The sequence below is a fragment of the Telopea speciosissima genome, chromosome 5 (genome assembly GCF_018873765.1).
Source record: "Telopea speciosissima isolate NSW1024214 ecotype Mountain lineage chromosome 5, Tspe_v1, whole genome shotgun sequence".
Taxonomy (NCBI): domain Eukaryota; kingdom Viridiplantae; phylum Streptophyta; class Magnoliopsida; order Proteales; family Proteaceae; genus Telopea; species Telopea speciosissima.
Genome location: NC_057920.1, coordinates 55785108 through 55811394, shown reverse-complemented (window position 1 = coordinate 55811394; position 26287 = coordinate 55785108). Strand labels below are relative to the sequence as shown.

The following is a 26287-nucleotide window of genomic DNA, read 5'->3' as shown; positions in this document are numbered from 1 at the left end:
GTGTGTATGTGACGGGATGGTTCACGTTTGGTCGGGTAAGAACTTGTGTGAGAAAATGGTTTGCTGGCCAGGTCACTTAGGAAAACATTCCTGCTGAACTGCCTAATACTTAGGCAAGCTGGATGAGGTCTAGATTTTTGTAGATAAAATATGCAACTCAAGTCTTCCGCCCATATGTAGAACTTATGTCCAAATGAAATATGTCACATGACAAAATAATTTTTTTTATTTTTTTATTTTTGATGAAAATAAAACTACTCAGTGAAAATAATGATTGAAAAAATATCACCTTAAAATTATTGGAGGAAGTTACCACACTGCCAAACTATCATTGGTTATCGAAACCAACTACAATGTATCACTAAATTAATTATGAGTTTGATATTTTTCTTCTTAAGGTATTCAATTGAAGGATGCATCTATGTGTTAAGTTTTAAGCCTTAACAAACCAGTATGAATAAGATCATAGGATAAATATAATAAAATTCAGATTCTAACCTCAAAGAAAGATAGAGAGAGAAAGATAGAGAGAGACATTAATTGTCCTAACATATAGCAACTTCATATTTTCATTTATTAAATTTCAATAATTCATCATCTTTCCACCATATTAAAATATCATTAAGTACAATGTCTATTTTTATATATATATTTATTCTTGTCTACCATTAGAAAAATTAAAATAAATAATTAATATATATTGTTGTATAGCATAACCACATACTTAAGAATACAATGATACCTACCTGCATGTAAAAGAAAATGAGAAGATGTGTAAATAACAGCCTAAGACTAATTAAACTACTAAAATTAATTGAAAAGAAGAGAACTAATTAAAAATCTAAAATAATATGTAGAATTAGAAGGAATATCTAAATAATTTATAGAGAAATATAAAAGAAACTCTTATACATGATTAATTGGCATGTGAATGTTCTTCAACTTCTTGTGTTGTTGTCAACTCATCAACTTCGTATTTTGCCAGCTTAGCAAAAATCATGAATACATTTAGGCAAATATTGCATTCATACTTCAATTTTTTGTAGTGATATTTATTGTGATCTTTGAAACCTTTTATCATATCAAACTTTCCCTTGTAATTGAAGTATAAATGTAACATTTGTCTCAATGTATTCCTGACACATTGATAATTTTTCTCAGGATTTAACATGATGATTGAAAAAGGAAAAATTAAAAGACCCAAAACAGTTAACACGCACTAAGACTACATGTGCAGGCATTCAAGATGTATTGAGATTAAATAAACAAGTAAAATGCAATTTACATGCACTTGAGGTCTCATGCACCCTTGTAGCATGAAAGAGGATCTTCATATCCTTTGCATTACTAAATGTTATTTTCATGCATCTATTAGGGAGTGTATGTAATAGAAACTGAACCAATTAAGCCATGTTTATATAAACTAAAGAAAAAAAAAAAAAAAGAATTATAGCAATTATTTAGTAGATGTAACATTATTTTTATGAAATGTCAAATTTGACAATTTAATGGTAGAAATACAGTTAAAACTGATGGGCAATATTATTGAGATGTACCATCAAATTTCTACCAAAAAAAAAGATATAACATTAAATTTAACAACAGCCTTAATAAGATATATTCCATCTGTCAGATAATCAGAATGACAAATGATGAGTCCACATTGCAAAAAAAAAAAAAAAAAAAATGTAAGCTAGCACTTCCAACATATGAATCCAATCATTTATTAATTCAATTATTAATCTTTTGTGTAATGAAATTGCTATATCTCATAGTGACTGTGACATCGCAAGCATGATCAAATATCAACTTTTCTGTTTTTATTGTCTAGAAATTGTCACTACATGGCCTACCCAGATAAGCTTTGCATGGCTCGAAGATTAACCACATTTTAACTTTTAGGTTCTTTCCCTTCATTGCATAGCTCATAATTTACGGTTTGATCCTAGTCAACTTACCTGTTCCAGCAAGATAAAAACTGGAAGCAAGGTTGATTGTTCAATCTACCTGATTTGTCTTCTCAAACTATCAAGCAATGATCATTGACCTTAATCGGATGGATTCTGCAATAGATTGAGCTACAAACTTATTGATTGAAGATATATGTGTTACGTGCATGACAAAAAGAGTAAAATAATAAAGAGTGAGTACTTATGGAGTATTTATGGGAGTTTATATAATTATTTATGTGCTAATTAAGGAGCATGGTTAGAAAGAAAAAATCTCATTTACAATAATTGGTTTAATTCAACTTCAAACAAGTATTCATTCTTCCAAAATATAAGTTTATGGTTTAATCAGGCCTCATTTGGATACATGCTCACTTTCTTTTGTGTCAAAACGAGACCTAATTAAATCCTATACAATTAATTGAGTGCATATGCTCAAAGTCATTAAATAAACTATAGCATCATTTGATACAAACAACTTACCCATATAGATTCAACAAATGGGATTATATATTCAAAACATCAAGTATATGTTATATGTTCAGGATTTTACTATACTAATCTAACAATACATGTTGGATTTATGTGTCCACATCAAACCCGATTTGTTCTGGTTAGTGCCGGTTTATATTGTATTGAACCGTTTATACATTTTGATTTAATATTATTACATGCGATATAAACTTTTTTAGCATTATGTGTCCGTAAGTTTAACTTAAAATAGTAGTCACGACTAGGGTTTGGGCTGGGCACCCTTATCATATGGTCGTCGCATTAGTTATTCCTAGACATGTTGATGTTGGGGTACAAATGCCAGTGCACATTATGATGTGCATTGACGAAGAATCTACTATGTCGATTCCCTCATGTATTACTGTCAAATGTAGGATTGGGATAAACATGTATCACCGAGAACTAGTACCTGAGAGGACCTTGTCACTGTGAAATGTGAACACATTCTTTGGAACATCAATGACTGAGTTTCAAGAGAATCAAAGCCCATGTGCTGGGAATGCGTGAACATTTTGTGAATGAAAGAATTACTCAACATGTTCTCCATTGCCCAATTGAGGAACATCAAGATAGAGATTATCTTTGGATGATTGGACTAGAATCTAGATCCACTGTCATTTTAGAAATAGTTTTTGCAAAACTTATTTTCACATAAAATGATAGATTATATGTGATTTCGATTAAAAATATTTAATTACGTTTTACGGATTCCGATCATATATACAGACGCTCTGATATGGCTATGTACTATGGAATGGGGTTTGGTAATACATGTGTACATGCCCTAGATTCCATAATAATGATGTTGATTAGTGGTGGGTTGGTACATAATGATTTATTATTATGTAAGAGTATTTTTGCGATTTGCTAATTAATTAATTTAATGGATATGGTACTAATTTTATTTATCCATTAAATATAAAATAAATAATTTATTTATTATTCCCTTTAAGATTTTGCTTCTTCACCAATTAGAAACCCACTAGGTTTGAACAGGTTCAAGTCAAGGAGGAGAGAAAGAGTTACAGACTCTCACTGGGATTTCCAAGTGGGGCTCTTTATAGCCTCACATAAAATCGCTCAAAGGGGGGGATGGCCAGGACTTCTTGTAGAAATTTTTCTCTCCCCCCTTAGACGAATTTCACTCTCTCTCCTTCTTATTACTCTCTAGTTTTGAGGATTAGGGTTTTGGAAACCCAAGATTTTGTTTGAAAAATTGAAGGGATCCTTGGATTGACTTGGAGAACCTTGGCTACACCATAGAAGGTTCAAGATTATTTTACTTGGTCTGCTCATTGGAGGAAGAACTACTATCTAGAGGAGGAGCAATACTTGAAGCTCAATAGGTTAGCAAATTCTATTTGATTTCTTAGTGATTATTTGTTTTTGTCATCCATGGGATGCGAAAGAAAATCCGAATTAATTCTTTTTCGCTGCATATTCGGGTATGGAATGGTTTCCTCTTTCCATGTGATGGGAAGAAATGATCTTTCTTTTTATTTTTCCCTAAATTATAATATAGGAAGAACAATGAGATGTTTTTGATGATTTTTTATCATACCAGAAAATTCAACTTTAATCTCTTCTCATTCCCATGAGATGACTTAAACCAAGAGATGATCCCATGACTTCAACAGTACATACATACATACATAGGAGGCCTAGGTGAATCCCAAGTTTCCTAAGGCACCAATAGAGCCGAAACCAACATGGACTTAAGTTCTAGCTTTGAGCCCAAAACCAAAGAGGCCTAAACAATCAAGCCCATATCCTTTGTTTGTATCCTTGAGATCATTTGAGTAAGCTATGGATGTCTAGGAGTGTCAACAGTTTAATAATATATTTGTCCCATCATGACCCATATATATATAAGCTCACCCTCTGTTTATTTCAAGTTCAACTCAAAATAATCAAGGCCTCCCAATGATGTCTCATCTTACAGATATTCAATGATAAAAAATATTTTTTCTGAGTTTAAGAATAAAGTAGGAGAACCAGAGATCTATATTCATTAAATTCCATCAATTGGGACAGAATGAGTCATGTCTACGGGTTGGGTAAGAACTTGTGTGAGGAAATGGCTTGCTGGACGGGCCACTTAGAAAAGCATTCCAACTGAACTGCTTAGTTTTTAGGTAAATTGGATCCGATCCAAAGTTTTGTGGACAAAGTGTATAATTCAAGTCTTCCGCTCATATGCTGAACTTCCGTCCAAAAGAAATATGTCACATAACAAAACTATTTTTTTTTATTTTTTAAAATCTGTTATGAAAATGTAACTACTTAGTGAAATAAATGATGAAAAATATATATTATCTTAAACAATGATTGGAGAAAGTTACCACACTGTCAAACTATCATTGGTTAGCAAAATCGACTACAACATATCAATAAATTAATTATGATTTGGATATTTCTCTTCTTAAGATACTTGATTGAAGGATATATCCATGTGTTAAGTTTTATGCCTTAACGAGCTAGTATAATTACGATCATAGGATAAATATTGTAAAATCTAGATTCTAACCTCAAAGAGAGAGAGAGAGAGAGAGAGAGAGAGATTGATTGATTGATTGCCTTAACATATAGTAACTTCATATTTAAATTTAAATTTCAATCATTCGTCATCTTCCCACCACGCTAAATTATCAGTAAGTATATTACCTAGTTTTTTTTTTGGGTAAATTATTGCCTAGTTAAACACACACACACATTTTTAGTTAATATATAACATTGTATAGCATAATCACATACTTAAGAATTTAATGATACCTACCTACATGTAAAAGAAAATGAGAAAATGTGTAAATAATGTCTAAGAGTAATTATGGTGCAATCACCCCTACGGGATTGCTTAAAAAATGGATCAAGAGAGTACTTCTCAAAACAGAGATTCTGTCAGAATGACTTCCATGTAGTATTTTAGGAATAACTATACTAAAATATGGATTAGGGTGATTTAAAATGGGTTTTGAAGAAGACAGAAAATGTTACAGTTTTGGTTCTTTAAGTTTTGTCAAACTAATAATATAAGGGGATGACAATGGGCTGTGAAGTGAGGGTCACTACATAGATCCGAATCTGAGATACTAAAAGAGTAAATTTCAGAATTCGGGGGGCATTAAGGAAATGAAAGGAAAATGTTATGGGTTTGGTTTAGGATTAAAAAAAAAATTAGGTTAAAAGGATAAGAAGAATTCTAAAGATGAGTTTAAGGTGAGGATAAAATATATATATAGAAGAGAAAGTATGGATGCAAGAAACTTCAAGATATGTACTTTTCTAAGTGGATCTTTAAAGTGAACCCCTTCAACGACCTACTCTTTTAAACTTCAAGAGATCTACTCTTTTCGATTACTTACTAAAATTAATCGAAAAAAAGAGAACTCAAATTCTTAAATAATATGTAGCATTAGAAGGAATATATCTAAATATAAAGGAAACTCATATCCATACATGACTAATTGGCATGTAAATATTCTTCAGTTTTGTGTTTTGACAATTTAACAAAATTCAGGAATATATTTAGGCAAATATTGTATTCATACTTCAATTTGTGGTGATGGTCTTTATTGTGGTCTTTGAAACCTTTTGACATATCAAACTCTCCCTTACAACTGAAGTATGAATGCAATATTTGCCTCAATGTATACTTGACATATTGATAATTTATTTTAGGATTCAAAATGATGATTTGGCAAAGAAAAAATTAAGAGACTCAAAACAACTAAGATGCACTATGACTATATGTGAAGGCAATCAAGATGAATTGATATTAAATAATAAGTGAAATACAATTTACTTGCAATTGAGGTCTCATGCACCTTTGTAGCATGAAAGAAGATTTGCATATCCTTAATTTACATTACTAAATGTTATTTTCATGTATCTATTAGAGAGTGTAGGTAATATAAACTGAACCAATTAAGCCATGCTCATATGAATTAAGAAAAAAAAAATTATAATTATTACTTGGTACATGTAACATTATTTTTATGAAATGTCAAATTTGGATAATTTAATGGTTGAAATACAATAAAAAATGATGGGTCATATAATTGAGACATACCATTAAATTTGACAGCAGCCTATAGAAGACCTCTTCCATCTATCAGATAGTCAGAACGACCAACGATGAGTCCACATGAGAAAAAGAAAAAATATGTAAAAGTAGCACTCCCAATGTATGAGTCCAATCAATTATTATTATTTTGTGTAATGAAATTTCTATATATCATAATACTTGAAAAAATCCAAAGCATACATAAATCTTATGCAAATAAAGAAAATAGAATACTTATCGAATCGTAGACAAACTGAGGTTGATAACAACAAATTCAAACACTAAATATATTATCATGAATATAGAAAAAAAACATGGAGAAACTTAAGGATTCGGTGAGGCTAAGTCGTGCCATTGGTCACTCTCCTTAAGACCTTAGTTCCCCCTTACTGGTGCAACCGGGTTGGTGTGAACTTGTTTCCTAAGATAAAACATCCCTTATCGACCCTCTAGTCCATGTGCACTCGTTGATTAGGCCACATCAGAACACTTCAAAGTTGCACTTAATTGTATACAAATCATTGTAGAGAAAAATCAAGAGAAAAGTGAAGATAAGATTCTATCTTAATTGTTCGAGAAATGGGTTTAGCAACTTCTCTATAAATAAAAGACGAAGAGACACCTCCATGGGGTGTCTTCGAAAGATATGCATAAATAACGTATCCTTTGCCACAAGATATGCTTGTCGACCATTCAAACATATCTTCTAATAGATACACCTATTGGCCATTTAGGTGTCTATCAGGAAAAGATATAATCCTCTAATATTCTGAATCATCTATTTAATTCAAATAAAATTCAAAGAATCCCCACATGATTTGAAATATTCAAATCAATGACAATCCCAATTGAACACATTAGAAATAGTAGGAAGTGTCATTGCAGATGTTTTTTGGACTTCAATCTACACTAGGTCTGATAAGTCACGCTGCAAAAGAAGGTTGAAATTAGAATTCTTGAACCTTTTCTCATTAGTGTAACCAACTGACTTACCATCCACATCTTACCACTCGAACCTTTAGTATCCCTTTCGATGAAGTGGGTATTTCTGGCCTTGTCTCCATCTTGGAATCATGATCGTTCAGAGAATTCACCCTCAAAATTCTCATCTGTAGGCGGTCTCACCTTCTACACCCACTTAGGTCAATCCATAGTGTGCACCATGGTTAACACACCCTCACATTTATGAAATATATGGTTAATTAAGAATTTATATTCATCATCTGTTCATCATGGTGGATATTAATTTCTCATCTAACCAAAATAAATCAGAAATAGTAGTACTGGTCGAGTCATTCGATGACTTCGTTATTACCCTTTGAACATAATTCAAAAATATGAAATCTATAAATCAATTATATTAACCGTGTATGAATAATGAGATTACAATGAATAGATAGACTTGAACTTTCCATCCTTAGCACATACGATAATAGAAAAACCAGTTGCAATAGGAAACTGTAGGTAACTGTTATGCATGAGATAAGGATGAAATCCTGATAAAAGAAGAAAAATAAATATTACAAAATTACAAGAGATTGTATTAAAAAACAAAACTTGGAGGGCGTGGGTTGGTAGCGAGATCTCCTCTAGTAGATCCGCTAATACTCCCCCTCAAGTTGGAGCGTGAAGATTACGAACGCTTAACTTAGAAGGAAGAAAGAGAAAATAAATAATATAATATTACAAGAGATTATATTTAAGAAGAAAACTTGAAGGACGTGGGTTGGGAGCGAGATCTCCTCCAGTAGATCCGCTACTAACGAATATACCTCTCACATAGGTTGAGTGTCCATCACATGACTTATATCACATGTCTTTAAGGCTCATTCCTTTAGATGAAATCACTTTAGTGATCTAAGGCTTTATACAAATTTTAGTCAGACTATTTTTCTAACTACATAGATTTGATAGCGTTATCTCACTACCCTCACCAGATATATATTTAAGACATATAATGACCTTTTAATTTTGGCCGTTATATTGAGGCATCGACTTAGGTTCTAAAAATATATTTGTTGTTTAGGTCCTTAACCTTGTAGCTTCCAATCCGACCTTCTTACAAACCCACAAATCATTAAAATCATGGTGGATCTTGTAACACAAGTTTATATTATTAATTTCATGAATTGTCCCATTAACACAAGTCTTTACATACCACTTTTGAACCGAGGTAATTTTAAAACAATTATATAATCGAAATTAAGCATATCTACCTAGATTATGTTTTTAAGTAAAGATTAACCATTTTGTTTATCTCTACATATATATATATATATATATATATATATATATATATATATATATATATATATATATATATATATATATATGCATTATCAGTTGTATCACAACTTATCAACAAGATAACTTAGAGTATCTTGCCTAATACTTGATCCACTTAAACAAACTTTATGGTTAATTACTTAGATCAATTATTGTCTTATTCTTAATTGAATCATTTGATCCAAACACCGTTAAATAAACAAAATTTTCTATCTTGAATAGACAACACATAAATTATCTCAATTTACTCTAATGGGTAGTTATTCTTTTGGTCATAGGAATGCATAAAATTCTTTAAGGCAAAATAGTTAGACTTTTTTGATTGGGGGGCACAATTTAGTGCATGGGGTGTAAGGGATGCCTACACGATAAATTTGTTTCTCTCCATATCCTACCGATTACTTTACAAACTCATTACAGAGAAAGTAGAAGACACTTTTTGATGTAACATCCTCATCTCTGTGCAAATAGAAAGATTAAAAGACACTTTTCAAAATGATTGGTACTAATGAAAACTATGAAAAAAACACGTTGGTTATCAAAATGATTTTTATTTTTTTTCTCTCTCTCAAAAATCTGGACAATTTGTCTAAATATACCAGAGAAGCAAAACAAATTAATGGGAAGAAATCCACATCACTTGCATACGTAATGCTCATTTTTTTTTTTATCTATTCTAATCTAAGGGCCTATAGACCAACTACAACTATTGAGGGAAGGCTAAGACAAGCTAACAGAACTACAATTACTATAGGGGAGGGGGGAAGGGGAAAGTGTGCCTTTTTTTAATAGTATAAATGTGACTAGAAGAGTCGAACCCATGACATCCTAGTGGCAACTTCAACTAGCAAGCCTCCAACCAATCGAGCGAGGAGCTGTTCACTTCCTCATGCTCATTCACGTGAGAGAGACCTCTCTGAACGCTCATATTTTCATTCTCGAATTTTATGGCAGCCTTTGATTGATCAATTATGGGTCCACCCGTTCGAGAGCTGTAACTTCTAATTCGTTCGTTCAATTTTGACATGTGATATATCATTTCGAAAGCTCGTGTGGAGCACTATCCAATGATGTGCGAATTAGGCTTGAATTTGACCGATAAATTTTGTGTAAATGTGCAAAAAACAGTACAACCTGCTTAACAATGTGGGGAGAGAACCAATGGACATTTTGCATAGTTTTTGCTCCATTGGCTAATGTTTGATCCTTATATGATGGGAATGCTTATTTTCACATCAAAACTGGCCGAGATAATCCTATTCCTTAACTATTAAGCCAAGGGGTATTCAGGTCCTTTCAATAATCAAAGTCTTGCTTAAAGAGATGTTGTGATTCATTAGCATCCTATCGTCATCATTGCCAAGGGTGACAAAATGGGGTATCTACAACAGAATTGGACATATCATATTTATTTTATTCATCATCAAAATCGTCACCTAGTGCCGACATAATTTACTTACAAATATATTTTCTAGTGACCTGGAGTTTTAGTGAATCATTGGCTAAATTTGGTGGTGGTTTTAAAGATTACCATGTTCTTTGAGTTGAGTTACCCCTTTTAGGTTTCCTTTGAAATAAATTCTCAATTCTTGTAGTTTGTTTTCCTGATGATTGTAGACATAAATTGGTATAATTATTTTGTTTAATTACATGATTAATGTGAATGGCAACAGCCTCAATATCAGGCCTCTATATCCTTTGTAAGGGGACACTTTATACCATTAACCTCTAATCATACTTTAGGGGATGAATGGCTTGAATTTCTTTCCCTTCATTAGTTGTGTATTTTTGAAAAGGAATTTCAGTTACATTAATTGTTTCATTGGTGTCCTATTTAAGACCTGGATGTTTTTTACAATACCAATTCTACCAAAAAATATGTACTCGCTCTTTCTCATGTACGAGGCTTTAGAAGACGAACCAGATATATTAACCCTTGCTTTGCAGAAGGATGAAAATTATATTTCTACCTCACCCATTAGGGTATTCAATTATTCTTTCTAATTTTTAGTTTCTAAAGGTATTGGCTTCGACTGTGACTGTAAGATACTATGATCCAAGTTTCAGGTAATGTGATTTTATCCCATGGAATTATCCTAGGTACCATAACATTAAACTTTGCTGAATTGGCTTGAAATAGAATTGTTTATCCTTTGGTATCAATCCTTTTAGCATCATGTGCTAAGGTGATCATTGCCTTATAGCATATTCTATATATAATTGCTATGTTTTGGGAATAGACATCATGTTAAAACCTTGAGTTTTTAGGTTTAAAGTAAGTGCTTCTAATATATTAGGATTTGTTAAGGCCATTGGAAAGCATGGGTAACATTTAAAGATAGGGATCAAGTTTGGCTTTGTCGCCCTGAACCTGCCCTGAGCCTGAACAGGGCCTCGGCTCAGATATCTTGGCCTTGAGGGCGGGTTAGGACTGGAAATTTCTGGCCCTGAGTTAGGGCTAGGTCGGGATCAGGATTGTAATATATATATATATATATATATATATATATATATTATATATATATATATATATATATATATATATATATATATATATATATATATATATATATATATATATATATATATATATATTATAAACTTTAAATGTCACCCACCCACATTTTGTTATATAATATATTATATATGAAAATAATAAGTGATATAATATATTTTATTATAATATTATTTTACGTAAAATTGATAATTTTCTCCCTAGCCAGTCCAGCCCATGCATCTCCCTTCCCCCTCCCCATGATCAGGGCCAATCAGGGTCAGCCCAGCCCGACCCTGAGGGCGGGTCAGGGTTGAATTTTTTAGGCCCTGAGTTAAGATCAAGTCGGGCCAAGTTAAGGGGACTCAGGGTTGGGTAGAGTTTAATAAAGCCCGACCCAATCCGACCCTGTTGTAGCTCTAGTTAAAAAAAATTGGACCTTCACTTAGACTAGATTCAACTAGCTAGTCCTCTAATAGAGAATCCGAAAAATGTTCATGTTCTAACGTTCTCTTAATACGACTAGAATAGAGTTATTCAAACTTATTCTAGTAAGTGGTTTATTAGCAACTTGTAATATAGTCCAATATGGAGATAATTATATTTATTTTGTTAATGATCCTCTATCAGTCTTTTAGACAATAATTGAAATTGATCTTGATTTTCCATTACAGAGGTAGTTTTCTTTATAATTTTAGTAGTATCCATAATGAGCACTTTAACAAATTCCTTTATACCCTCCTCACGTAATAAACAATGGGACCCTAGTCGAGATTTCACTCTTCTATTCTGACCATGTGGGGTCCCATATGAATGATATTATTTTCCTACCCCTCGTTGGTTGTATTGTGTAGTTTTCTTCTTATACTGCCTTATAGGAAACCCTCTCTCATATATGGGCAAGAGAGTGTTGCCTGATCATGTAGCCCTACACTAGAGCTGGGGCCAATGAGAAATGCACATAGGGTGGATAGAAAATTTTATTTCACAACGGATGGGGTGCTAAATTCATGTGCTCCTGTGTCTGGGTGAAGGGGCCACACGACAGACAACATTCTTTTTCCCTATATACGGGGAAGAGTTTTCAGTCTAGGATCTGGCGCATGGGCTAATGGGACTGTGTGCGGAAGCATCAATAGGGGCAGTGTTTCTATCTTTCATGGGGAGCGGAGCGGGTCTAGACTCAGGAGCCACACTCTCGGACAGGCTCCTTTTCCCCATATATATATATGGGAAAAAGAATGCTGCTTAATCATGTGGCCCCTACCCCCAAACACAGGAGCATGCAAAATTACCAGCGGACCCCCATGAAACTAAAAATCCCATCCATGTTGATGCCCCTACATGCATCTCATTGCCCATATATGTAAGACAAGAGATCGCTGCCTAGTCGCATGGCCCCTGCACCAATGCGGGGATCAGTGAGAGCGCACGTAGGGGCATCAACATGGATGAGATTTTGATTTCGGAGGGGCTGGATAGTAATTTTACGCACTCCTGTGTCTAGGCGTAGGAGCCACGCAACGAAGCAGCATTTATATAGGAAAAAGAACGCCGACCGGTGGCGCTTCCCTACACCTTCTCACACGGGGGTAGTGAAATGACCACCCCACCCCCTTCCCTTTGGATGCCCGTGCGCACGCTCCCATTGGGTCGCGCTGGCGCAAGTTTAGACAGAGGAGGAACGCCTTAACTTTTTTTTTGATAATACGGGGAACGCCTTAACTCTCAAGCAAAACATTCACTTCTCAGTTCTTCACCAACCAAAACTGAATAAATTGCAGCCTTTTTGTGTCGGTGATCTCGTCTTAGAGCTTTATCTCGTCCTCCATTAGATACGGCGATCTACGCTCTCTATCTGATTTTTGTGTGTTTGTTTCATGGCCATGGGTTTCGCGAGATCTGTATTGTCTCTTCTGTCGTTTACAGCTATTGTTGTACTTTTTGTTTCACTTAGTGCTGCTGAGGCTTCGATTCACGTCTACGATGCTGAAATCTTCAAGGAGGTTGGAAATGCTTATCTCCTCTCTGGAGGTAGCGAGGGAATTGTAGCTTCTCCAGCTGTTCCTCCTGTTTCTGCTGAGCAGCATTTCAGATTGGGGATCCACGATGGCCTTTCCTATATCCGGTAATCTTCCACTCCTTAGTTGAGTCTCTCTGTCACGTATGGATACTACATTATTACATTGGAGACATCCAGTGATGTTAGAGATTGAAATCTTATTCTTAAGCTGAAGTAAGAAACAGATGCTAATGAGATAGAAATGATGAATTATAAGTAGAGTTAAGGATCGAATTTGTTTAGGTAATATGGATTGGTTAATTTCTGATGATAGAGAAATGAAAGACTTCCTTATGAATCTTATTTTATCTCCTTGATATTGCTTAATTTTTTTTCCCGATAATTTTGAAAGAGGATTGTTGAATTTTAGAATCGTGATTATATTGTGTTTGTTTTTTAACTTATATTTCTCTCTTAATTGTTGAAGTGGGAATAGATCTGGGGGATTCAAATTATAGGTTTGGTGCTGGCAGCATGTTACTTCAAGTGCAATGCCTGAATGGCTGATTCAACTCATTATGGCTCATGAGAGCATGTAGCTTTTCAACTTATTATGTCTTATGAGAGCATTTAGCTTTTCTGCTCCAGTTTCCTGTATTGCTAAAGATTGCCCTGAAATTTGAACATTTGAGTTTGTGGAAGAACAAATCTAAATAAAGAGTTGAGAGACAGATTGAGGTAGTACTGATCCATTGCATGGAAAATGGGGTGGATCCATTGGCATTGATCATTGCTTTGAGCATAATTCTACATAAGTATTGTATTATTCAGGTTTTAAAATTGTATAGGAATATATGACACCCTTTGACAGGAGTATGTGGCATTAGTTTAAGTAGTTTGATTTGAATTATGTGAAAAGGTTTAAGTATAGAAGCATAATAAGAGTAGAAAGCCCATAATAAGAGTAGAAAAGCCCTGCTTGGGAAAAATGGCTTTGAGGGTACACATCCAAGAGGGTGGGCCTTGGTGCAACAGTAAGGTTGCTCCATTGCGACCTAGTAGTCGTGGGTTCGAGTCGGGAAACAGCCTCTCTGCGAACCGGGAGTAAGGCTGCGTACATTGTCACCCTCCCTAGACCCTGCAATGGTGGGAATCTTGTGCACTGGGTATGCCCCTTTTTTTTTAAGGGTACACATCCAAAATGAGCAAACCCTTCTTCCTTTCCCTCTTTCGAGCTAAGCATAAAGCACAAATACAATAGGAAACCGTACTAGTCTAAATCTAAACTACTTAACAAGAAGATATGACCCTACGGTATGGAGGTCCATGAGCACCCATGGACCCCCAACCGGAGAGAGAGAGAGAGAGAGAGAGAGAGATTACAAATATAATTGGAGACTTACAACGGAGCTAAGCATAAAGCACAAATACAATAGGAAACCTTACTAGTCTAAATCTAAACTACTTAACAAGAAGATATGATCCTACGGTATGGAGGTCCATGAACACCCATGGACCCCCAACCGACAGACATGTATTCTAACACTCTCTCTCAAGCTGGAGTATATATAACTCTGATGTAGATCGAAATATGAAGAAAAAAAAGACCAAAATACTGTTCACACAGCCCATATTTGCCTTGTGTGAGGATGCTTTTTAGAAGATCTTTTGGGCCCATCAAGTGGAGAAAGATTCTATCCTAATGCTGCCTTAGTTTAGTTTCTATCTTCAGTTTTAGAAAGTATATTTTATTTCATTTAGGTAGCTCTATTTTCAGTTTGTTACTATTTTTGTTTTTTGGAGTTTCTATTTGATGTATAGCAGCTAGATTTATAGGAAGTTTCTATTTTGGTTTTAAGCTACTTGGTAGAAAACACTTTCTATTTTGGGCTCAACCCTTGAATCTGTATAATGTAATACCCTTAAAGGCCTCCAACGATTGAAGGTTGAAGAAAATAGAGAGCTATGGCTTGAAGCTACGAGAGGCAGTTGCTGTGGGATACAGCAACGATGAGAGACCATGGGTGAGAGACTGATGTAGATCAAAACATGAATAAGAGGCCAAAACACTGGTCATGTTACTGTTCACATGAACAGTGTCACAGCCCCATATTTGACTTGGTGGGAATATTCCTAGAAGATTGTGGGGGACAGATCAGTCTTTAATTATTAGTTACTTCAAGTCTTTAAGTGAAGGGTATAACTGTCCTTTTGTTCCAAGTTCTAAAAGCCTACTTGCACTAATTGATGGAGCCATATTTAAAGGTGGGATCCCCAAGGAAAAGAATCAGCAGCAATACTTAGCACTCAAGAGGTGGGGTCCACAAGGAGCAAGCGCATCGGCTGGAATATTTAGAAAACTCCTAGAAGACTTGAAGATTATATCTAGTTTCTATTTTCAGTCAATTCGGGTTACTATTTTCCTAGTTTCTATTTTTGAACATAGCAAGTTAAGTTTCTATTTTTCTTGTAACTTGAGAAGCAAGTATTGTCCTTTATTCCCTATACTCCCATTAATTTCCTTCTTTTATTCAAACTAAAATAGAATATTCTTCTTATTTGTTTTTATTTTATTTTTTGCATTTCAGAAATTATTTTTGAAAAATCTGAAAAATAAAAATAAAAAATAACAGTAAAAAAATTCTAACACCGTCATGCTGTAGATCGCCAACGATGTCTAACATATATTAAATAGGTGTCCATCCGTCATATTTAACCCTAATTTTTTTTTTTTCAAAATTTGTTGTGGGAAAATGCCTTTTTAAAACAAAAATTTAGAAAAAGTGAACTACCCAAAAAATAATCTCATTTTGCGGAGTCGTAGATCGGGCCATTCTAACTAACATAAAAACTTGAAAGAAATTTATCTTGTATCGTAGTATATTGTACAAAAAAATTTTGAATTGGGAAAAAATACATTACCTTTAAGCTTCAAGCACCAAATTGAGTGTATAGCAAGCTTGATTGACTTGGAGAATGCAAGAAATAGGAGTTAGATGTTGATTTGAGGCCAAACAGTAAGTACTTTTATGCAAAAAATGCTCTTTTTAGTCGAAACCCACGAAACTAGAAGCTTGCAATCGAAACTTGTCTAAATATGCAGGTTTCGATGGAGTCAATCAATTTAAGTGAATTAGTGGTTCAATTTATGTGGTTTTAGTAGTTTTTCTTCCAAGTGTTTAGTTGGGCTGGATTAGGACTCTATTTTGAGTCTATTTCAGTTTCCTAGTCAGTTTAGGTTACCTAATAGGTTAAGGATTGGGTTAGGCCTGTCCATTTTAGTGTAGGAGTCTATTTTTGAGTATTTTATATAAGGTTGTAAAGGGGGCAAGTATTAAACACGAATTTTGATATTAATGAAAAGCTTTTGTTGCTCTTCTTCTTCATTGAAGATTTTTGTCTTCTGTTTGATCAGGGTTGGTGGGATCGGTGTTTGATCCAATTGACACCTTGCGGTGGGAAGCCCGGGTGGTTCATTGGTGGGATTGGTGTTTGATCCAATCGACACCTTGTGGTGTGAAGCCCGGCTGGTTCTTTTGAAAGCTCTACTTCAAGTTCTAGTTAAAGATTCAATTTTTATTCAAGTTTTTCAATCATACAAGCTGCTGCCAAGGGAATTCTGCAACAATAGTGAGTTTGATTACCTTTCTTCTAATTCTCTATACCACCAAACCCTAACATCCCCTCCATCTTTGAACATCATTCCCATAACCCAAATTCTACCCAGACCAAACCAGCCATCAAAATACCCCCCATATTTGGATCGAATTTCCCTCTCACCCTTAGGAGAACTCAATCCAAACCCCTGCCCTAATCTCCCATTCTAAACCCTAGATTCTGCCATTATTCCCTTTTCAAAAACCTGAAATCGAAACCTTAACCTTGCTGCCAATTCTAATTAAAAGGCCTACACTTAACGTAACCTTCACTGATAGACTCCCCTACATCAACTTGACCTAACCCTACCATCAAACCCTAGGTCCCATCAAATCCTAACCCTAATTTCACAATTTTCACCTATCTTGACCAAACTGAACTACCCTGTTCATGGCAGGTCCTGGTTGTCTGGCTTCTAGTTGGTCTTCTACCAATCTAGGACTACATTATTCTTCTTCTTCCTTCTATTGTCTTTCCCCTCTTTCTTCTCTCTTTTCTATATGGCTGTAGGCACCATAGAGTGGGGCAGAATACAACCAAGCTGGCTTTCTCCAAGTCGTGTTCAAGTCAGAAGTTAGAGCTCAGAAGCTTACCTGCGACTGTCTCATTTCGATCTTCTCTGTGTTTGGTAGTTAGGTTTTTACACTGTTACAACGTGTAAAGTATCATCTGAAATGGAGTTAATCTAGTTGAAAAAGAATACATCGAACAATTAAGGACTACTGAGAGGTTGCATGTGAACGCTTGGATTACCAGAGAGTGGATGCAAATGCATTGGGGGTAGACAATTCAATTTTAGTATGAAATTTGACACATGACTAATCAAGACCATTCACTTAACCAGTGGTTGAAATTGCCAGCTCACCCTTCCATGTAGCATGACTAGGTGGTTCACTCATAGGTACTCAATGGACAGACCCATCCATAAAAACTTTTTGTCCTGAAACAATTTCCCTATGGGTTTAAATATATGGAATTGTAAGGTCTTGTAGTTTCGCTTGCTTATTCTATAGATTTATTAGTAAAATTCTTCTCTCAGTCTTCTCTTTTAGTCAATTTGACTAAGTTTGGCAATGGATGAGGCTAAGTTAAGAGTGCCCTACTTAAGCACTTTGATGGTTATATGTTGTTTCTCTTTTCCAGGCAGTTGTATGTTACGTAGAGGGAACTCTGGGATAGGTCCACTAGAAAGAATTAAAAAATCCATTTTTGGTTAATGCTTAGAGTAGTAGTACATCTTCAATTTAAAGTTTGGGCTAGTCCTCTCTCTTAGTCCCCTTCTTTGTTTGCATTTGGATTAAAGATATTTTGGCTGCCCATCTATACTTCATTGTTATCTGTCTTTTGTTTTGTTATTTATTTAATTATTTTAGTGTGTTCATTTGCTTGGATGTTTGATAACATGAACAGGTTTGAGAATATCACCTTCTGGAGGAGTAAGGAAGTTACTGACAAGAATTCAAATATGGAACATAGCACGGGCCTGGTTCAGGCTATTATTTTTGAGGCAGCTGATAGGGATAATATTGGTGGTTCTGCTTATGGTGGACAAAGGTCAATATGTTGCACACCTGATTTGGCAAAGCTTGAAGGTTGTAAGCAAGGTGAAGTTATTAGGAGACCTTCTGCTGGGGATCTTGACTGGCCTATTGTTTTAAATACACAGTTCAGTGCGAATTATTTGTCTACAAATATGGATTCTAAAGAGATTTACATTACAAAGAGTGGAATGTATAACTTGTTCTTTATATCCTGTGATCCGAATCTCAAGGGGTTGGTGATGAGTGGGAAGACATTGTGGAAGAATCCTGATGGTTATTTACCTGGGAGGATGGCACCACTGATGAAATTCTATCAATTCATGTCAGTTGCATATTTAGTACTCAGTCTAATATGGATTTCTCAGTATGTGAGATTTTGGAAGGATGTATTGCAGCTTCAGAACTACGTCAGCATTGTTATTGTTCTTGGTTTGTCGGAAATGACTCTTTGGTATTTTGAGTATTTAAATTTTAACAATACAGGAATTAGGCCAATTGGAATTACAACTTGGGTTGTTACAATTGGAGCCATAAGGAAAACAATTTCGCGTGTTCTTATACTCTCTGTTTCTATGGGATATGGCGTTGTAAGACCTACTCTTGGAGGTCTTACCTCAAAGGTTCTTCTTCTTGGAGTAACCTATTTCTTGGCAACAGAGTTACTAGATATCACTGAATATGTGGGAACTATCAATGACATATCAGGGAAAGCAAGACATCTCCTGGTTCTTCCTAGTGCATTCCTGGATGCATTTTTAATCTTATGGATTTTCACTTCTCTTTCAAAGACATTGGAGCAGCTACAGGTTATCTCTATCTTTCGATAAACTTGAGGTTGGTTAATGTGGAAGTATCCATGAGACGGTTTAGCAATGTTTACATGTTCCTCTATATTTTCCCAATTTCCAGGCAAAAAGAAGTGCTGCTAAGTTGGATATTTATAGAAAATTCTCAAATGCATTAGCAGTAGCTGTGATTGCTTCAGTTGCTTGGATCGGTTATGAGGTATGTCTTCAAATTTTGTCTTGAAAAAATGAATCATTTTGTAGTACAATGGATCCTGAGGAGGATCCAAGTTGCACCTAGATGGGGGGGGGGGGGGGGATGCGGACTGCTATCCTGGTACCTCGCGATAGTGCTCTTTCGCGTCGTGGGAGGGTGGCCCGGACAAAAACACAAAGGGGAGTCGCCGCCTAGATTAGGGTCTAGGACCCGCAAATGATCCCCCTCCTTTTGGAGGAGGGATTAACTCTAAACTCAATGGCAGGTCTGCCACAAATCACCGGGTAGGTGTCAGGTTACGTTTGGGGAAGCTGTTAGGCATCCCTAGAACACCCTGCCGGAACTGGTCTTCCTAGACCATACACTTGTTGTTTATACGTGTTATACACCTAATTAATCTAGTTCGAAATGGTTTAGCTTACATTGGTTAAGGTTTATGCACCTTATTAGACTAATTAGAATTAATAACTTAATCCTAATTACTAACCCTAGGTTAGGTATTTATGCACCTTATGAGCCCTAATTAATTTAATTAATGCATTTTATCTTACGTTAAAAGTCCTAAAATCTACTTTATGTTTAACATAGTGAAGGACACCACAACACCTAGCTTACAGTAAGGTTAAATGCTAAAATGATGAAAATGACAAGATTGCCCCTGAAAACCAAAATACAAGGAGTGCATGAAATTTCATTTAAATGTCAAAGATATCTAAATTATGATTTAACAACATCAAAGACATGTAAAGAACTTACTGAAGATGCACACGGAGATCAAACAGCAAAAAGAGAAAAATTACCAAAATGCCCCTACTTGGGAAAAAATGCAAGTCTGCATGGGGATGGACCTATGATGCAAGAAAATCATTGGCAATGATTCCTAAGGTTTTGAAATACTAAAATGTAGGGTGTTAAGTTCACAAAACTGAAGCTAGGCTTAATTATCACAAAATGACCAGAATGCCCCTATAGGGAAACAATGCATGAGGTATGCTAAGAACACAGCCTTATCCCAACTAAATGGGTTCGGCTACATGGATCCTTTCAAAAACAAAGTAGAGAAAAGTGAGGTCCTCACAAAGGGAAAGGAAAGTAAGAGAAACTTTAAAAGAAATGGAATAAGAAAGGTAAGTAATGGAAAATGAAAGATGAAAGTAAGAGGAAAGAGGATAGCCCAGGAATTCAGGAACATCTCAGCTACATGGTGTCGAGAACGTGGATCCTTACCCTCCAATAGGCTCTATCTGAGGTCATACTTGGTAAAAGACCCAGACTATGCATGTCATTCTTCACAACCTCACGTATGGTCATTTTAGGTCTGCCCTTAGCTCTTTTAGCTCCTGAAATAGACATCAGATCACTTCTCCTTACTGGGGCATCCCCAAGCCTCCGTTGTAGATGGCCAAACCACCTCAAGCGACATTCTTAGTGCTTGTCGCTGATCGGCGCAATTCTCACATCAGCTCTAATACGTTCGTTCCTCACTTTATCCTTCCTAGTTTTGCCGCACATCCATCTTAACATCCTAATCTCTGCATTACATAGCTTCGCTATATGACACTTCTTAATTGTCCAACATTCCGCCCCATACATCATAGTTGGTCGGACAACAGTCCTGTAGAACTTTCCTTTAAGCTTTAAAGGAATGTGTCGGTCACACAAAACTCCGGTCGCACCTCTCCACTTCATCCATCCTACTTTTATTCTTTGTGAAACATCATCATATATGTCACCTTCTTTGTGTATGATAGACCCCAAATATCATGAGGTATGCTAAGAAACCCATCAAAATGCAGTTTTTGCTTTGAAACATGTAGATAGATTCTAAAACATCAAAATGAAGTAACAAAACCCTTCCTAAATCTTCGACAAAAAGGTTGAGTATAAAATGACCAAAATACCACTGAAGGGTAAAATGATAAATATGGCTAAAATCACTCTTTTTACACAAGAGTACTAAAAAATGCTCATGTATGCTTTAAAATATTTTGATATGTCAACAATGCAATTTTGTTATGGTGAAAATCCCAATTACCCAAAATCTGGAAAAATTACCAAAATGCCCCCTAGAGGGCAGGGAAATGCAGTTTTTTATGCAAAAAACTTTTAAGTGAACATGCATGCATATAAAACCTTGTGAAAATACTAAATCATTTTCATGTATGCCTACAAATATGATTCCCTAATCCTAACCATATCACATTTTATACATCATGGTGCACATGCCCTAATTACGAAAAACAGGAAATCTGTTAGATATATGTCAAAAATCACATAACATGATTTGGGCATGCATTGACATACTAAACAGTGAACTATGACATGTCACATGATAATACACAACATGCACATCAAAGACATTTTTATTTAATTATTTGAATTAAAATGAAGAAAAAAGTGACATTTATGTCCTAATAGGGGAGTGAAGCATGCAAAACATTGCATAAACATATAATCAGAGAGGGATTAAGTCTAAGCACTAGAAAACAACAAGGGTCACATTATATATTTTTTTCGGATTTTTCTAGAATTTTAAATATTTTTAAGTGCAAAAGACGAAATACCTTTTGGGGCGCAAAATGGTAAAATGTGTTTGCACGATTTTCAAGGCCATTCTTCCTCAAACTAAAGCCCAGATGTATAAATTTAAAAAAAAAAAAAAAAAAAAAAAAAAAAGCCTAGACCAAATTCAGATTTTTGGACCCATATTTATAAAATAACGAAAATTCCTTTGAGGCCAAAAAGGTCATTACCGAGAGGGTTTGGACCTGAGGATTTAACATCAAAGATAATGTGGGCCATTACATATAAAATTTTCAGAATTTTATGAAATCTTTAGGAGTATTTTTAAAATGAAGTTTAATATAAAACACCTACCTTTGCACCTATTTAGAAGAAAATATAAAATAAGTGGAAAAATATAAACCTACCCTTGATGTATGGAAGAGTCTTGGCTTAGTGTGCGTGTGTCCGGTTTGTCGACTTGCTGCTGGGGCTGCCTAAAACAACTTGGAAGGCAATGCTTGAAGTGTCAAAACAATGCATGGTAGGGGTATTGTGGTAATTTTCCAGGCTATAGGAGACACTGGTAAGGGGGGTCAAAGCACCATTCGAAAGAGGGGGTAGTGGGCTAGCTCTCCTCCAAATTTCGTCCAAAAGACCGCCGATTCAAGTGCTATATGAGTTGGGTTTAAAACGTCATGAGACAGTTCGGTTCCTATCTACTGTTGGTGTTAAAGGGAGAAAGAACTATGAGGAGCCAACCCTGTTGGCCCCACCCCGAATTGATTGAGTCACCCTTCGTTTTTTATTTTTTTCCAAAATATGTTTTTCAGAATAAGAATAAGGAAAGAGAGTCTATTTGCTACTTTCTCCATGCTACTCTTAGAAAGAGCACTATTCTTCTTTAGTTAGGTAGTTCTCCCCTTTCTCAGACATTGTAAGACCCTGGTGGAATTGAAGGCCGACAAACAACAGGGGACTGTTTCTCACCCAGCCCTACCTACTTCCGTGAGGCTGGAACAGAAAGGATCTGGTTCCGCACACATGAGACAGGCAGAAGGTGTGGGATGACCAGTTCACCACGGAAAGTTTGCTTAGGAACCTGAAAACCAGGAGGGGGAATGTCTAGAGTGCAACATCAGCCTAGGTCGCAATTCTCGTACTTCAGCAAAGTTATGAAATCTCACATTATGGATTTCTTTTCTTCTTCAGTAGTTGCCTCGGCCATACTTTCTTGAATGAAGTCTTCCCATTCCTCCAGAACCTCGGGGTCCGAGTCAGATTCAGTAGCAAGTTCTGGCCTGCTTGAATCCAAATTTGAAGCGGATTCCAAGACATCCACTTCATGTTGGGAATCTGAATCTGTCATCATGTAATCCTCCGACGGGGTAGATGGAATGTAGTATGGGGAACTAGACTGAAATGACCAGGCATCATCTTTGTTGAACTGATCTTCTGACTCACTTGACCTCCCATCATTCGTTGGCCCTGGCTAAATTAACAAGGTTGGGTCAGTCTCTGCTGCTGCTTCTTCAATTGGGTCGGTCTCTGCTGCTTCTTCTTCAATGGCATTTACATCTTCATCAAAGGAATGCAGAGGGTTTAGTCTCCAGATTGCAATATTATGCATGCCACACCCTATCCTGGCAATGCTAAAAAAATGGTTCCTTTTTGCACTAGTGGTGACGTCATAAGGGTTTTCCCATAAAATTGGTGGGATCTGCTCTTTGGGCACACCGTTGAACTCAAGTTTTAAGTAGATAAGAGTCCATGCATTTTACTTATTTATTTCTTTATTTTTATTAGTTTCTAATATTCATTTTATAACTATGGGACATGGAGAGCATATAGTGGAATGACTCTTTGATTTGAATGGATAACTGATGGAACCATGGTCTTAACTTTTATTGCAGCTGATTGCTATTCTCTTTTTGTCTTGCTGTTAGCAGTTTATTACCTCTATTATTCAGTCCTTTGTGTTTATTAACCAAATACACAGATATGTTTGAACTTAAACTTTCTCTTTAAGTTTATTACACACTCCCACCCTTCACTCCACCCCTTCCATACACAACCCCCCCTCCCCCACCCCCCCCCCCCCCCAAAAAAAAAAAAACTTTTAGTTTCTGTATATATTTTCTTGAAATTTTGAGTCCTGAATCATATTTCTTGATCCATTTGAAGAGTTCCTTTCAGCTGGAATCTGTTTTACAATTTCTTTGAATTCCATTTATTTTTTATTGAACATAATATGTTTACTAGTACTCTTTTCTGCTTGATAACTATAATATTTCGAGATTGAGTTTTCCCTCCTGAAATTGAGTATCCAACTAATACCAGCTAACCACTCAAAGACTTGATGAATAATTCTTCTATAACTATGTCGTTTGTGTTGTGGCCTATTGATTTTCTCTGAATTTTCGTAGGGGTTAGATTTCAATTTGTTAAGCTATGATATTTCCCCCTTATGATATCTTGCTCTTCATATTACCTTAATTTAGCTTCATTTGTTAGTTCCTGATATTTTAGTGTTGTTCACGAGACTTGGAGTTTTGCATTATCCAACCTTTTCTTACTATCCAACCCCCTCCCCCCCAACCAAAAAATTAAAAAAATAAAGAAGGAAGGAAATATCAATCAGTGAATCTAAGGTAAGATTTTCTTAATCTATCCTTCATAGAGAAGCTGTATCTAGGACTGCTTAATATCGAGATAATTACTGTTAAGTGGTTGTGTTATACTGCATCTTTTGAAAAGTAAGGTAAGATCTGTGGTTCTATTGAGTTTTACACTTTTACTTCAGCTTAAAGCCTTAAAACGTGATTGTCCATAAATTACAGATGCAATTTTCACGATACTACCTTTCTTACTGGGATTGTCTACCATTCTCTCATGATTTTGACATAACAGAAATGCTTCCTTGTCACAGGTATATTTCAAAGCAACAGATCCATTCAGTGAGTGGTGGCAGAGCGCTTGGATAATCACTGCTTTCTGGGATGTTCTTGCATTTGCTTTACTCTGTGTTATATGCTATCTTTGGGGACCATCTCAGAGTTCTCAAAGGTGTCTTTTTTTTTTTTTTTGGTGATAATACAACTAAAATTATCTATATTTGTTTACCCCTCTTTCTCTCTCTTCCCCCATTTCAATTGTTTTTGTTTCCAACCAGGTATGCATACTCGGAGGAAGTAGGAGAAGAGTTTGGTGATGAAGAAGCCCAATCTTTAACCAGAGGAACTCCGGAAGGTGATATTAGTTTAGTTAAGCAAGAGATGAATGAGAGGAATGTTGAAGATGATGATTTTGATCCAGAAGATGATATCGAAGAAGACAAAAGGGAATGATCCCTGAGAAGTCATCGAAAAGTTCCTTATGGTCATGATTTTTGCTGCAGAGCGTCTTTTTTGAAAACACATCGATGGGAAAAGTTTGCAAAAATTCTCCATCTTCATGTAAGGTAGCTGTTCTTAATTTTGTTGGATATCTCAGCATCTATACTCAACCAGGGAGAGTTTTACCAGTGTGACCATGACAAATCCAACCACTCCTTGACTTTCTAGAGATTTCCCAGAAGTGACTGCTGCCTGTGTATTTAACTTTCTTGAGCTTTTCATTCCTGTAAAGCATTAGTCTGCCAAATTGTAATGTGGACCTATGTATAATTGTGGACTTGTCGCATCAGAGGAGCTGTCCCCAAATGATCACAAACTGAGAACCAACCAGCAACTACAGGTATGAAACTGTTTCATCCATTAGTAAAACAATGTTGAGGGTACCACCTTCCCTTTTCCCTTCCTAACAATTTCTTTGATAATGCAGGAAACAACAGAAGCTGTCTCACTTAATATCTTGTTTGAACTTTGAAGTACTGAATTTTAATGTGGAAAGAGGTTATTTGCATGGCCTACATAGTTAAGGCTTCCTGTAAGGTTTACCTAGTTGTATCACATGGAAGGATGATGGGGGTAATGCTAATTGTTGGATAGATGGAGCATAATGTGGGTTTGGTAATGCATCTTCCCATTTTGGTGTAATCCATTGTACTTTCAACCTTCATTTATTTTTCTGAAGAAACAAATGAAGGGTGAAAGTACAAGGGTGTACACCGAATTCGGAAGATACGAAGTTACCCATCCAAAAGATGGAACCACTAAATTTCCTGAATCGCCGAAAAAGCGATGGGTCTGTTGGGGGGGGGGAGGTCTGATTCTGTGCATTTTATACTATTTTGCCCCCGTTAGTGCACAAAGCACTATTTAGCCTGTGTTTTATCTA

General features: G+C 35.6%; 1 protein-coding gene and 1 long non-coding RNA gene across 3 annotated transcripts; both read left to right on the top strand.

The window, feature by feature from the left end:
* The first annotated feature begins 1032 nt into the window (after window positions 1-1032).
* LOC122662129 lies at window positions 1033-25783 on the top strand. The gene is made up of 3 exons (XR_006332977.1): window positions 1033-1042; window positions 1376-1380; window positions 25575-25783. It is a non-coding gene; the product is annotated as an uncharacterized LOC122662129 (long non-coding RNA).
* On the top strand, window positions 11079-25783 carry LOC122662128 (transmembrane protein 87A-like). Of its 2 annotated transcripts, XM_043857694.1 has the most exons (6): window positions 11079-11090; window positions 13263-13433; window positions 18375-19311; window positions 19415-19510; window positions 24939-25075; window positions 25182-25783. In XM_043857694.1, exons 3-6 carry the CDS (start codon window positions 18430-18432, stop codon window positions 25354-25356), a joined length of 1290 nt encoding a protein of 429 aa, XP_043713629.1. In that variant the 5' UTR covers window positions 11079-11090; window positions 13263-13433; window positions 18375-18429; the 3' UTR covers window positions 25357-25783. The 2 variants fall into 2 exon arrangements, with proteins under 2 accessions (XP_043713629.1, XP_043713628.1); XM_043857693.1 differs by lacking the exon at window positions 11079-11090 and having other exon boundaries at window positions 13186-13433.
* Window positions 25784-26287: the final 504 nt, after the last annotated feature.

What these genes read in the sequence shown, in the direction of transcription:
- LOC122662128 (XM_043857693.1), top strand. Translation starts at nt 13,186, where the DNA reads ATGGCCATGGGTTTCGCGAGATCTGTATTGTCTCTTCTGTCGTTTACA. An exon ending in AGACATTGGAGCAGCTACAG is followed by an intron (nt 19,312 to 19,414) that starts GTTATCTCTATC and finishes CCCAATTTCCAG; the next exon opens with GCAAAAAGAAGTGCTGCTAA. An exon ending in CCATCTCAGAGTTCTCAAAG is followed by an intron (nt 25,076 to 25,181) that starts GTGTCTTTTTTT and finishes GTTTCCAACCAG; the next exon opens with GTATGCATACTCGGAGGAAG.